Source organism: Sinocyclocheilus anshuiensis, unplaced genomic scaffold, assembly GCF_001515605.1.
Source record: "Sinocyclocheilus anshuiensis isolate Anshui unplaced genomic scaffold, SAMN03320099.WGS_v1.1 scaffold355, whole genome shotgun sequence".
NCBI lineage: Eukaryota > Metazoa > Chordata > Actinopteri > Cypriniformes > Cyprinidae > Sinocyclocheilus > Sinocyclocheilus anshuiensis.
This window is the reverse complement of record NW_015549571.1, coordinates 1,332,964-1,345,626: the sequence shown is the minus strand read 5'-3', so window position 1 is coordinate 1,345,626 and position 12,663 is coordinate 1,332,964. Positions and strand designations below refer to the sequence as shown.

The 12,663-nt window shown below is 34.9% G+C and overlaps 1 protein-coding gene across 1 annotated transcript in view; it reads right to left on the bottom strand.

Annotated features, from left to right (window-relative positions):
- LOC107657396 (cytoplasmic dynein 1 intermediate chain 2) overlaps positions 1-7,102 on the bottom strand; it is a 48,831-nt gene extending 41,729 nt beyond the window's left edge. Inside the window, exons 1-4 of the mRNA XM_016445448.1 lie at positions 7,014-7,102; positions 2,391-2,502; positions 1,297-1,411; positions 41-131 (exon numbers count right to left, since the gene is read on the bottom strand). Of these exons, the coding sequence (XP_016300934.1) occupies positions 41-131; positions 1,297-1,411; positions 2,391-2,498 (314 nt within the window). The 5' untranslated portion in view covers positions 2,499-2,502; positions 7,014-7,102. The remainder of the gene's footprint in view (positions 1-40; positions 132-1,296; positions 1,412-2,390; positions 2,503-7,013) is intronic.
- Positions 7,103-12,663: the final 5,561 nt, after the last annotated feature.

Genomic DNA, 12,663 nt, shown 5'->3' with positions numbered 1-12,663 from the left:
AGAGGGAGAGAGAGAGAGAGAGAGAGAGAGAGAGAGAGACCTTGGCCCGGTGGCACCATCTCCTGAGTCTTGGCTCCCTGCTTCACTTGGACTGCCTGCAGATTTGGCCGTGGGAGACATGTGTGTAGGAACTAAAGAAAGAAAGACAAACATACTTTCATCTACATACCCTCCAAAACATTGGGACAATTCAATCACACGTAATGCATGTGCACTCAAAAGTTACTAGAGCTTTTCTCCTCACTAACTTCACTTTTCTGAGACATTTTGTCTGATGAACTAGTGTTTTGATGATTTTTAGCAGATGTATGCACATTACTGGTCAAAAGTTTGGAATAATACGATTTTTAATATTTTTGAAAGAAGTCTCTTATACTTACCAAGGCTATTTATTTGACTATAAAAACAGTAATATTGAGAAACACTACTACAATTTCAGACACAATTTCAGAACAGTTTTCCATTTTAATATATTTTAAAACTGAATTTATTTTTGTGATGGACAAGCTGAATTTACTGCTGTCTTCAGTGTCACATGATCCTTCAGAAATCCTTCTAATATGCTGATATGCTGCTCAATAATTATTAGAGACACTTCTTTAAAAAATATTTTAAGAATTTAAATGATCCCAAACTTTGTAACCACTACTGCAGCACTAAAAACAATTAATTAGCAATAATAAACAATAATAATAAAAAAACACAATCAAACTAATCACAAATATATGTGTGTGTGTGTGTGTGTGTGTGTGTGTTAAATGCAATAATAAACAATAATAATAAAAAAACACAATCAAACTAATCACAAATATATGTGTGTGTGTGTGTGTGTGTTAAATGATTGTTAGTTTGTCTTGGTCACACGCATTAAAGTTGAGATTTTGAGCATGCAAATTTTGACAAAGTTTGTCAACATTTTTAGCCCGTTTTAACAATACTGTAATTTATATGTACAGCGTTCAGATATAAAATGTGTCATAAATACTACATCTTAGCTAAAAGTGTTTGATGAAATTAGCTGCCCACCATCAAAACTACTGTGGTGCACTTCTGCCCCCTTGTGTTCAATCAATATAGTACACTACACTAGGTTTCTCCATTTGTTGGTAGCACTCTCAAAGGAACTAGTGCTGTTAAATATCAGCTTGAAATCTGGTCCACATAGCATATTATTGACTTAGACTGCAAGGGGTCGTCTTGCTGATGCATAAAGGGATCTCATATTCCAGGGATATTTTATATTAGAAGTCTGACTGACACTACAGTGGACGTGGCTCGGGTGCACAGCTGACTTACCCACAGGTGCGTTTGGTGTGATGCCCATACTCTGTAGCAGAGCATCAGCCTCCCTGCGCTTTTTCTCCAGGTCTGAATCATCCTGCAGTGGGACGGGCTCCTTCTTCAGCTCAGCCTGACACAAACAAAACAGAGTGAAACAAACACGTCATCAAAAAACTAACCTGTTTTTCTGTTGTTCCCAAAAAACAAAAACCAGCAATCTGACTCTGTTTACTTCCTACTGCATTTACTCAGTGTTGACTGCATTCATCAAGCTCACCCACTCAGCCCTGTTACTAAAGTTACTGCAAGAAAAATGATTAAACATAAACATATATTTCTGTTTTCATTTATAGGAAAAGTAAGTTTATCAATAACTGGAAACTAACACTGTCTAACTATCAAGACCTTTGCAAATGTCAAAAGAAATAAAAAATACCTAACCTCAAATGTGACCCTGGAGCACAAAAGCAGTCTTAAGTCGCTGGGGTATATTTGTAGCAATAGCCAACAATACATTGTATGGGTCAAAATTATTGATTTTTCTTTTATGCCAAAAATCATTAGGATATTAAGTAAAGATCATGTTCCATGAAGATATTTTGTAAATTTCCTATTGTAAACATATCAAAACTTAATTTTTGATTAGTATATGCATTGCTAAGAACTTCATTTGGACAACTTTAAAGGTGATTTTCTCAATATTTCGATTTTTTTGCACTCTCAGATTCCAGATTTTCAAATAATTGTATCTCGGCCAAATATTGTCCTATCCTAACAAACCATACATCAATGGAAAGCTTATTTATTCAGTTTTTGACCCTTATGACTGGTTTTGTGGTCCAGGGTCACATATGAAAAGAATAGAAAACAATCAACACATAACTAATATTACATAAGCTTATATCATAAAAGCTAATATGTTATTTGACCTCTCAAGTTTGACAGAACTTACTGGCTATTTGTAGAAAAAGAAGGGGGAAAAAAGGCTCTTTTGTACTGCATTCATGAAATGTGCCTGAAAATCTGCAGATAGAGCTGAAGTATCTGGTGGATTGATTGCTTAAACAATATTAATACAAGTAAAAAAGTAGAGTATGGCGTGTTTTCACCTCTTTTTTCTTGCGTTCCTCCTCCTTTCTCTTCTTCTCCTCTCTTATCTGAGCCAAACGCTGTTTCTTTCGCTCAAGCTCAGCTTTCAGCTCACTTTTATCCGACATTATGCTTTACAAAACACAGACAAAACTCAAGTTAGTGTCAGGAAGACAGAAAGCCAGTTATCATGTAGGTTTTTTCTGTATTTATTTTCTCTGTATTCTGTATTTTTTTTATTGAAACTAATTGAAACTTTTTTTTCCATGTTAAACTGTGAAGCTGCTTTGACAATCTGTATTTTGTAAAGTGCTACAGAAATAAATGTAACTCGACTTGATAAAATGAGAATATGGGGCTCATACTCAAGGAGAAAAACACTTAATTTTTTTTTCAGAAGCCCAAAACTGAGCAAAATAAAGCAATTTGGTGCAGATGCTATTTATATGGCCAAAAAGAAAGATGAAATTCTGATAGCTTGGAATGTAGGCTAATTCAATGATCTTAATAACAATATAACAACATATCATTATAATATATAATAAATATAATATATATATAATATATGAGAATATAACAGAGTGAAAAACTGAAGGGGGTCTGAATACTTTCCGTACCCACTGTATATAAATAGCAGATGTCATTTTATATCTCCCTTGTATTAAGATAATCAAATGCTTAGTTTTATGATCAAAGCTCAGTAGTTTTCATTATGGGGGCTAAACATATAATACAATACAATACAATAATAACTGAGAGATGAACAAATAAACGTTGCCCATAAACCTTGATTTACTATATTTGATACTCACATTTGAACATGATTTTTTCCAAATGATTTATGTATAATTAAGTGAACCTAAGTTGCTTCAGTTCAGTAAGTGTTCATCTTAAAATTTACAAACAATATAAAAGTTATTCTCGTGTTTACTTTATAAAAATCAGTAAAGATTTCACAACAAAAAGACAGCCTAACAGTTTTACAATTATATTAGAAGCTCTTTTACTTTCTAAAAGCTACCAATCAGATGGCAGGTTTATTAAGGTTGTGTACAACAGGTTTTTCAGCAACGTTTTGATCATGTTGATAATTTAGAGGCCTTATAAATTTGCATATCAAATATGATACAGTAAGTGAGAAGCACCTGTCATAAATAATATACCAGCTCATACAATAAACATTATTCAACTGATCAGCATCATCTGCAGTTTTTCATTGCATCTCATTATGACAAAACTTGTGTTAGTGTTGCTCATTCATACATTGATTTGTATCAAAGCGACTGCTGAATGATAAAATGTAAATCTGGGTCATTGGACGAAATCGGTGCCTTTTCCACTTGGAAAAATTGAAAAATAAAATAAGTTTAATCAATATTTTTTTAAATATACATGAAATGAAGACACCTTAAAATGACAAGAATTTGTATTGTGCCATCTCAGGCTATGTAGTTTATTATTTTATGACTATTTTTCTACCTCATGTTTTGGTATTTTTGTCAACCCTGTTACCGACACAAGCATTACTAGATACTATAGTTTAATCAGAACTCATATGCCACTGAATGATATAGGCATTAGCTCAATAATATACAGAGGGTGACCTTTAAAATGCAAAAGTGCCTGTTTGGCAATATTTTGGATTTTGAAAAGCCTGTTGACTTTTGCCGTTTATCTAAGGTGATTTTGGAAGTTTTTTTAAACATTTGTTTCTTATTTCATTGGTTCCACATTTTTGGCTGATTTTTACTTTATTTAAACTTTGTGTCATTTATTTATTTTATTTGACATCAAGGTGTATGCCGTGCCTCCGAGCTTTCTTACTCGTTTTGCTAATACACGTTCTACGTTTCTTATTTATTTGGTTATATATTATACGTTTACTTAGCCTATTTCCAGTTTTGTATACCTATTTAAACTTTACGTAAGTTATTTGTTATTTTATATTAGGCATAGCCTGCCCTTTAGCATGGTGTATTTTTTTGTTTTGTTAATAAAAGTTATATGTTTTATATATAGTATAAAGTGAGTTTGACGTTGTATTTTGTTGTTGCATTCAAGCAATTGACGCTGAACTGCCACTAATTCGAAAGTGAAAGTAAAATGTGCACGCTGCTTTTACAAGTTATTTAAAAGTGAAGGAAAGCGAGGAAAAGAGGAAAAATTCAAACAAACTAAAAGCGAAAAATTGCTTTACACCGAATTGCCGCTATTTGAAAGTGAAAGTAAGGGAAAGCCAGAAAAAGAGGGAACGCCCCGCCCCAGCGGTGATACCGGTATTGTCACACATCGATTAACCGGTGGGAAAATTTCCTCACCGTCACAACCCTAGTTGCTAGCTAATAGTCAAGTTCACAAAAGCACATACTGTACACTTTGAAAGGATTTTACTTGTAGAAATTTTTTTTTTTAAATTTAGATTTTTAAAATGGTAACAGGATTGACATTGCATGAAATCAGGGGACACCAATAAAACGATTTAAATTTTATAGAAAAAAAATGCATAATTATGCCAAAAACATTGTTTAACAATGAGACTAAATTTAGAACAATATGCAAATGTGATTTTTATATAATTTTGCCTTCATTTAGCAAATTAAAAGTCCTTCTGAAAAAGAAAAATCATAGTGGTTTAAATTTACATTTTAAAAATGGTAACAGGATTGACATTGCATGAAATCAGGGGACACCAATAAAACGATTTAAATTTTATAGAAAAAAATGCATAATTATGCCAAAAACATTGTTTAACAATGAGACTACATTTAGAACAATGTGCAAATGTGATTTTTATATCATTTTGCCTTCATTTAGCAAATTAAAAGTCCTTCTGAAAAAGAAAAATCATAGTTAGGGACAGGCCAATTATTATTATTATATAAATTAATATTTAATTGACTTTTTTTATGTAATATTGATGAAAGCATACATAGTATTGCTTTGTTTTTAAATTGCACACTTATTTGTTGTTATATCAAATCTATGTTTGATTATTTCTGAGGGATGCAAAAGGCTCTGACTTCGAGTAATGACCCATCTACAAAACAGATATTTGACTTACATATACATATCTAACCAAGTGCTGCTTACTGTAAAGAAATAAATGTTATTAGGCTCTTCTATCAACACCGATTACCAAAATCACTGTAGCACACAACCTTCAGTGTCTCATTTCGATTAACATCCTCAGCAGATAGTAAAACATATTCACAGAGGACCATAAACCGCAGAGGGAAAGAGAGAGACCCCTTCACCTGGTCTCAGGACCCCATTCACTGCCGCCTGTCTGTCGGCCCGTCCCAGCCTCTTCAGACAGATTAACAGGATCACGCTTGTGTCTCTAATCTGTCTTTTGTGTGCCGCAGCACCTGACTCTCTCCACAGAGCACACTCTCTACAGCGCTTAATGACCAAATTAAAACATGCACTTGAAAAACAAAGAGGGAACGGCCTAATCTCTCACTGAGGATTACAGAACAGATTTATCATTCGCTCCGATATTTTCTGCCATCTGCATGAGTCCTGATACATCACAGCAAAACCCGTGATCTTAGGAGGAGTTTACAGCACAATATAACCACTGTTAAACTGAACACTTCAAAAATAGAGTAGCAGTTTATTCTACTAACTTCCTATCTGGTCCAAAGGGCAACAAATACGGCAGGATCTTTTCTCAAAACTACATTATTCCTGCTCGTAACAGATATTTTTGTGATTTTAAGTGGATATATTAAGACTTTTCTCCTTGAGTTCACCTAGGTGTCATTCATCTTATCATCTTATTATTAAATGTGAACTTTCTGGATTACGAATATTAAAATCTGACATCTAACTTAATCTAACATTTAAAACTTCTCTTTGTGAAAAGTTTGCTTAAAAAATGTGGTTCTTCTTTTTTTTTTTTAATGAATGACACTACATTTACATTTGTTATAGGCCTACACTACAGTGGTTTCAAACATTTTAAGTGTGATTTAACTGTCCAAATATTTTCTGTAGATTTCTGAGGGCATTTTCAGAAATGTGACCCTCAAGAATAGCAAAAAAGTACAGACACAGAGCATCAGATGGTGTTTGTTTCTGTTAATACTACACATCACACACACAAACACTGGTAACACACAGCACAAACGTTAAAGGGATAGTTCACCCAAAAATGAAAATGTGATGTGTATCTGAAACAAAGTCACCTACATCTTAGATGCCCTGGGGGTAAGCAGATAAACATTACATTTTCATTTTTGGGTGAACTATCCCTTTAAGTCAAATCATCTATTTCAGGTCTGTACTTCTCTCTCCTCTTGGTCTAGAAACAGATTACTGGAAAACATTCACTGTAGATCTCCTTAAATCGGATTTAACGGGTTTTATCTGAATGAGATTAACTTCTGCCCTCTCACAGCACAACAAACAGAAGAACTGCATACATATATATATATATATATATATATAAATATAAACAGAAGAGTTTAATATTTGTTATTGCTAGCTGATGAATTCACAGTAGCAAACCAAACCAAACGTTACTGCTGGACTCCACCCAACACATAAAAAGTGACAAACTGACGGATGAACAGTAGACTCGTGTCATAAACACACTACTGAAATGTTTTCTCTGAGCTGAAAGCATGTTGTGAACAGACCTGGGGGTGTTTGTTGCCTGCAGAAAGCGCTGCTTTTGTTGCACTGCTCAGTTTCCGGGTGCGCGATGCAGCGTCTGACCGGTGCCGGGGAGGACCAAATAACCCAATGTCAAAAACGCGATTTTCAAAGTAAACAACAAAAATTACCCAGATATTGTTTTAGTAAACTTTTTGCTTTAGTTTTATCCTATCGATTATCACAGCTTCCATATGTAGCCTATATTTGCTCTTTCGTCTCAGCAATGCTACAGACACAAGGGTACATCAAATCTTCAAAATGAGCCAACACCTTTAATATATTATATGATTAATTTCCATATTATGCATTATAGCCTATGCAGAATTTAATCAGAGCTGTATTTTCAAACAATGACTTTTGAATGAATTAACATTTTAATTAGGGTGTCATTAATGTAGCCTACACTAACAGCAACTAAAACAGACGGCAAAACTTCCTATCGGCTTTATCTCAAATCAAGCACATGGACAGCAGCATTTGAATATTTCAAAATAGAATAAAATTAAATTAAATGCCTAACTATAAGGCCTATAAACTGTAAAACGTAGCCTACAATTGACCATTTCAAGTAGGCTACTGTCAATGTAAACAGCACAACAAATATTACCTTTTATATGATCTAATAGTTTTACTCTGTTGACATCTGATATTTTTAGCTTCATTTAAGTTGTATGTATTATTGATAGTCAATGAGAGACTCCAGTAATATTTCAGTTACTGATTCAACATGTGGCTTAAAGCCACATTATGTATTATTACACATTACAGTCATCTTTCTGTAATCTATATCGTTAGATCACATACTTTCACTGTTGATCCACCGTGAACTGCAAACCCAGGATAGAGCGGCTGAGTGAATGTGGTCTGGACTCTGGATGAGGCTCATTGTGTCAGAGACGCTGTAGAAGGACAGAGTTCCTGCACTGTGATCCACATACACTCCTATTCTGCAGCGACCGTATGGTACAGGAAGATCAGTGGAGCTGTTATTGTGCCAGAATGAGTAAAGTAAGGCAGAGCAGTCCAAAGGACTGATCATTGCATCCAAAAACACACTCGTTTCTCCCTCCTTTCCTGCTGATGCTCTTATATGATACTACTGACATATCCACACCATCATCACCACTCCACTCGAGCTCCCAGCGGCAGCGTCCACACCCGCGGGAGCGTCCACACACACACACACACACACACACACACACACACACACACACACACACACACTCTCTACACAACACCTGAGGATAATCCTCAAATCTGTCTGGATGATCAGGACACTGCTGGACTACGTTAGGGACATTAACCACTCCATTCCAGACGGAGATGTTCATTCACTGCGTTTGGATCCAGAGTGAACTTACTGTAATCTAAAAGAGATCAAACACAAAATCATGTATTAAATGTAAATGCATTTAATCTGTAGGCCTCTCTGGGGCCTACAGCAGTGTAACAATTGATGTATATCAGAAATTGTGCAACAAATATATCATCTTATTTGCATTCTCTCTGATCAGTGTAAAAACAATTGAATCAGTGGAAAGTCCTGATAACGATAGAAGTGCCAATGTGTGTGTGTGTGTGTGTGTGTTTCCACTGTGTCTTACACTGCAGGAACTCCTCCCTGATCTTGGGTTCATTGGTGGGAATAATTTCAACATATGTTACTAAGAAAAAATAAACAGGCATAATTAGTATAGTTCCCATTACACGTTTTTATATTCCATGATGACTAAGAGTAAATGAAAGTCTGCTACTTTACCGTTGCCAGATATCTTGTCTATCTCCTCTCTACAGAAACCCTGCAGTTTTTCTTTCAGTTGATAGAGGGACTTTCTCACTTCATCAAAAGAGAGGAGAGAGCTGACAGTGATGCTGGATGTATCTGCAGATTCAGGAGATACAGCGAGAGACTGGAAACTCTACAGGAAGAAATAAACACAAACAATAAACATACAAAACAAAACCCTTAATGACATCCAAACATCCACCACTGGTCTGTACAATCATATATTATCCTGCTTGTTTATATCGGCACTTTATTTGCAATAGTTGCGCCATTCTGGTATTAATCATATTCTTGGTGTTCTCCTGGGCTCCTCAGGTGTAATCTAGCACTTCTGTTCTAGTAATTTTACATATGTCTAGTAATTAAGCTGAAATTTAAAAAGCATCTAATTGTAAGGTCATGTTAAAACCACATTTCTCTATTTCAGATGTGTTACCTTGAGAAAAAGGATGTGATCATTTGTGTGAGAAAGTTGCTCCAGCTCAGCATCTCTCCTCCTCAGTTCATGAATCTTCTGCTCCAGTCGATAGATGAGTCCTTCAGCTCGACCCACTGCAGCCTTTTCCTGTTCTCTGATCATCTGCATCACCTTAGAGTGGCTTCTCTTAATGAAGATCCTCTCACTGTCCTCTACTGCTGTCTCTGCAGAGCGCTGTTAAACACACATCTAAATCAGCTCTTACTGGTGCCTGCGACCCACAATCATAAACAGAATCCAAGCAGAGTCTCGAACCTCTGTTCTTCTCTAAACTCACCTTATGAGACTCCACTGCCTCTCTCAGCTCCTCAAGATCTTTGCTGGATTCTCTGCTGGAACTCTCTCTGTGTCTCGTTCAAAATGATCTGTATGGAAATTCAGTAAAACTGTAAACTTTAGAAATATTGCATACAACTGTGTTAGAAGTTACTACGTAATTTGCAGTCTATATAGTGAGAAACTGCCAAAAAGCTGAACAAATATGAAGAATTAGAATGAAGAAACTAAATGAATCACGACTCAAGACAATATACATAGTTATTTATAATAATAAATAATAAGGCAGCAGCGTACATTAGACTTCTGTAAATTAATTTCTAAAAATAAGAAACTGATTATGAGTACATGATCACTGACAACAGTTCATTGGCTGATGGCATCAACAGTGCATGCCTAAAAGGAACACTGGACCATCAATCCTCAGATGTTCGTGTGAAGAAATAGTAGCTGTAACTACTGTAAAATAAGATAATGCCAAAGAAGCAACACTTCTAGGATAGTGAATTTAAATGCCAAAAGGTGAGTTCAACCCAAGCTCCTTAAGTAAGAGAAACTGCATCCTTTACCGAATGTGACTTCATTTGTTTCTTAGCAGCAACACCCTTGTTGTGGCCCACAAATCAAGAAAACAGCTGATTAGATTTACACCACTGGCTTATATGCAGTCAATGTAAATCCATTACAGGACAAACACACATATAGGGCAATGCCTGCACAATCTCTCAGCCTTCTGCAATTCAAAGGGCATAGGAGAAAATGACTGCAACACTACAACTTGAGAGCAATCCAACCTTAGGTAGTTAACCTAGCTTCAGCAGCAAAACTTTCACCTGACTGAGAGCAAAATCCCTAAGGATAGACTCACCAATAAGGGTGTTACACTGACAACAAAATCATCTTAAGAGTGAGAAGCTGAGTCAAGTGGCTCCCATTAAATCTTTTAAGACTATAGATAAGTACCAAGAAGGAGCACATGCAGAACTGAAAGGTCTCAGCCATTAATCTCATGCATGAAATTATGGAATGCCAGCCCTGCCATAATTATAAAGAAAGAAATGTAAAAAAGCAAATATAAATAAATAAATATATAAATATACAAAAAAAAGTAAAAAAGCAAAAATAAAAAAATATTTATGTTTATTTAATTATTTATGTATTTTTTTTCCACATTTTTTTATTTTTATTTATACATTTATTTATTTCCACTTTTATTTATTTTCACATTTATGTATTTATTTATTTTTTTCACATTTATTTATTTCTACATTTCTTTGTCCGTAGGGTAATGAGGAGGGCGTGTTTTACCTCAGGAATAGCAATCGAGCCAGAGTAGGCGAGGGGTAAGCGTTGAGGCCACAGTGACACCTTGTGGTGCCAAAACGAAGTACAAAAAGTGTAGCCTACATGACACGCCTGTTGATAGTGTGGGATGAATGATTTAGATGGGCAATATGGCCAAAATCTTATATCACGGGTTATTATTTCAGTTTCACGTAGGGGGTTGTTTCGGCTGGGAAGCGTGCAATCTGTGATCACCTGCATTTGCTGAAGCTTGTGAAAGCGTGCAATCACTTTCTTATGCAAGCTGTTTTTTTAGGTTTCACTTTCAATGCATACAATGCATGTTTCAAAGATTCGGGATAGAAGGAGGCATCAATTAGCCTACTGTAGAAGATTTGCCGCCTCGCGCCACTTCCCGTGTGGTCACCGCATCAACTGATTATAATGGGTTCTCTTGGTGTAGACATGCTTTAGATACGGATTAATCCAACGCTATCTCACGACCAATTCGTATGTATTTTACAAGGTGGCTAATTCGTACAACCTCACTCCTACGATTTTGTATGATTTGTCTAGACCCCAGTGACGGTATGTTTAGGGGTGGGGTTAGGTGTAGGTCATTCGTACAAATTCATACGACTTGTGCAACTCATAAAATACATATGATTTAGCACAAATCGTATGAATTTGTATGAGTGAGCTCACCAGGAATCTGCCACCTTGTAAAATATGTACAAATTGCCTTGAGATCGGGCTGATTAATCACACGTCTTAGGCTGGAAATATCCAGAATTAGATCAAACAAAAGGTGTCCATGGGAACGGAGCTAGTGAAACACACACTTGTAGCCTAAAACATGTTTAATATTTGCGACTGACACCAATGATTGTATGCGGCTATGCAGTGGAGATGCGTTCACTGTCAATCATTCAGCATTCATTTTAAAATTTTTTCAAATATTTGTTTTATTTCGTTCTAACCTGTAACTCGGGAAATGTAACGGAAAAAAAGCCTATTGTTTTTATTACTTAAAACCAATAAATTTTTAAGCCCTGATTTTAGACATACATGAGATAATATATTATTGTTTGACTAAACGTTTAAAAATAACGCTAGACATGTTATAATTAAGGGAATGAAACATAGGCCTAGGCATTTTAGAAATGTTATAATTAAGGGAATTAAACATAGGCCTAGGCATTTAAAAATACATAATGAAATGTGTCTTCTCAAGCAATAATTCCAAAAAGAAAGAGAAGCATCGGACTTAATGCAAAACATATTCAAGACTCATTGCTGTGACATTTATTAGGAACACCAACATATCAGGAAAGCTAATGTTTTCTGTTATATTGTTTTTCATTTATTTCACAAGTTAACACTGCAAATTAAATGGTTTAGTTTTTTCTGCAGTCGAAGAAAGTATAGTCTAAATTATGTCAGTGATTTCTCTCATTTTAAAGATTATCAAGAATTATTTTTATTTCCGATCTGCAGTCTAATAAAAGTTAAGAAAATGAGCCTATAGATCTAATTTCATTCTTTCCTAAATTGAACTTCTTCTTAAAATTTGTTATGAAGAATTTTAAATCAACTTCATAACAAATAGGCTAGGCTAATGACGTTTCATCATAAGCAATATATGAACATAACGAATACCCTAGCTATTCTATAAAACAAAATTTTCATAAAAACATCATAAATCACAAATATGACGAAATAAAATTATTCTGTAGCCTATATAGGCCTATATATATATATATATATATATATATATATATATACATTTTATATATTATATCTTTAT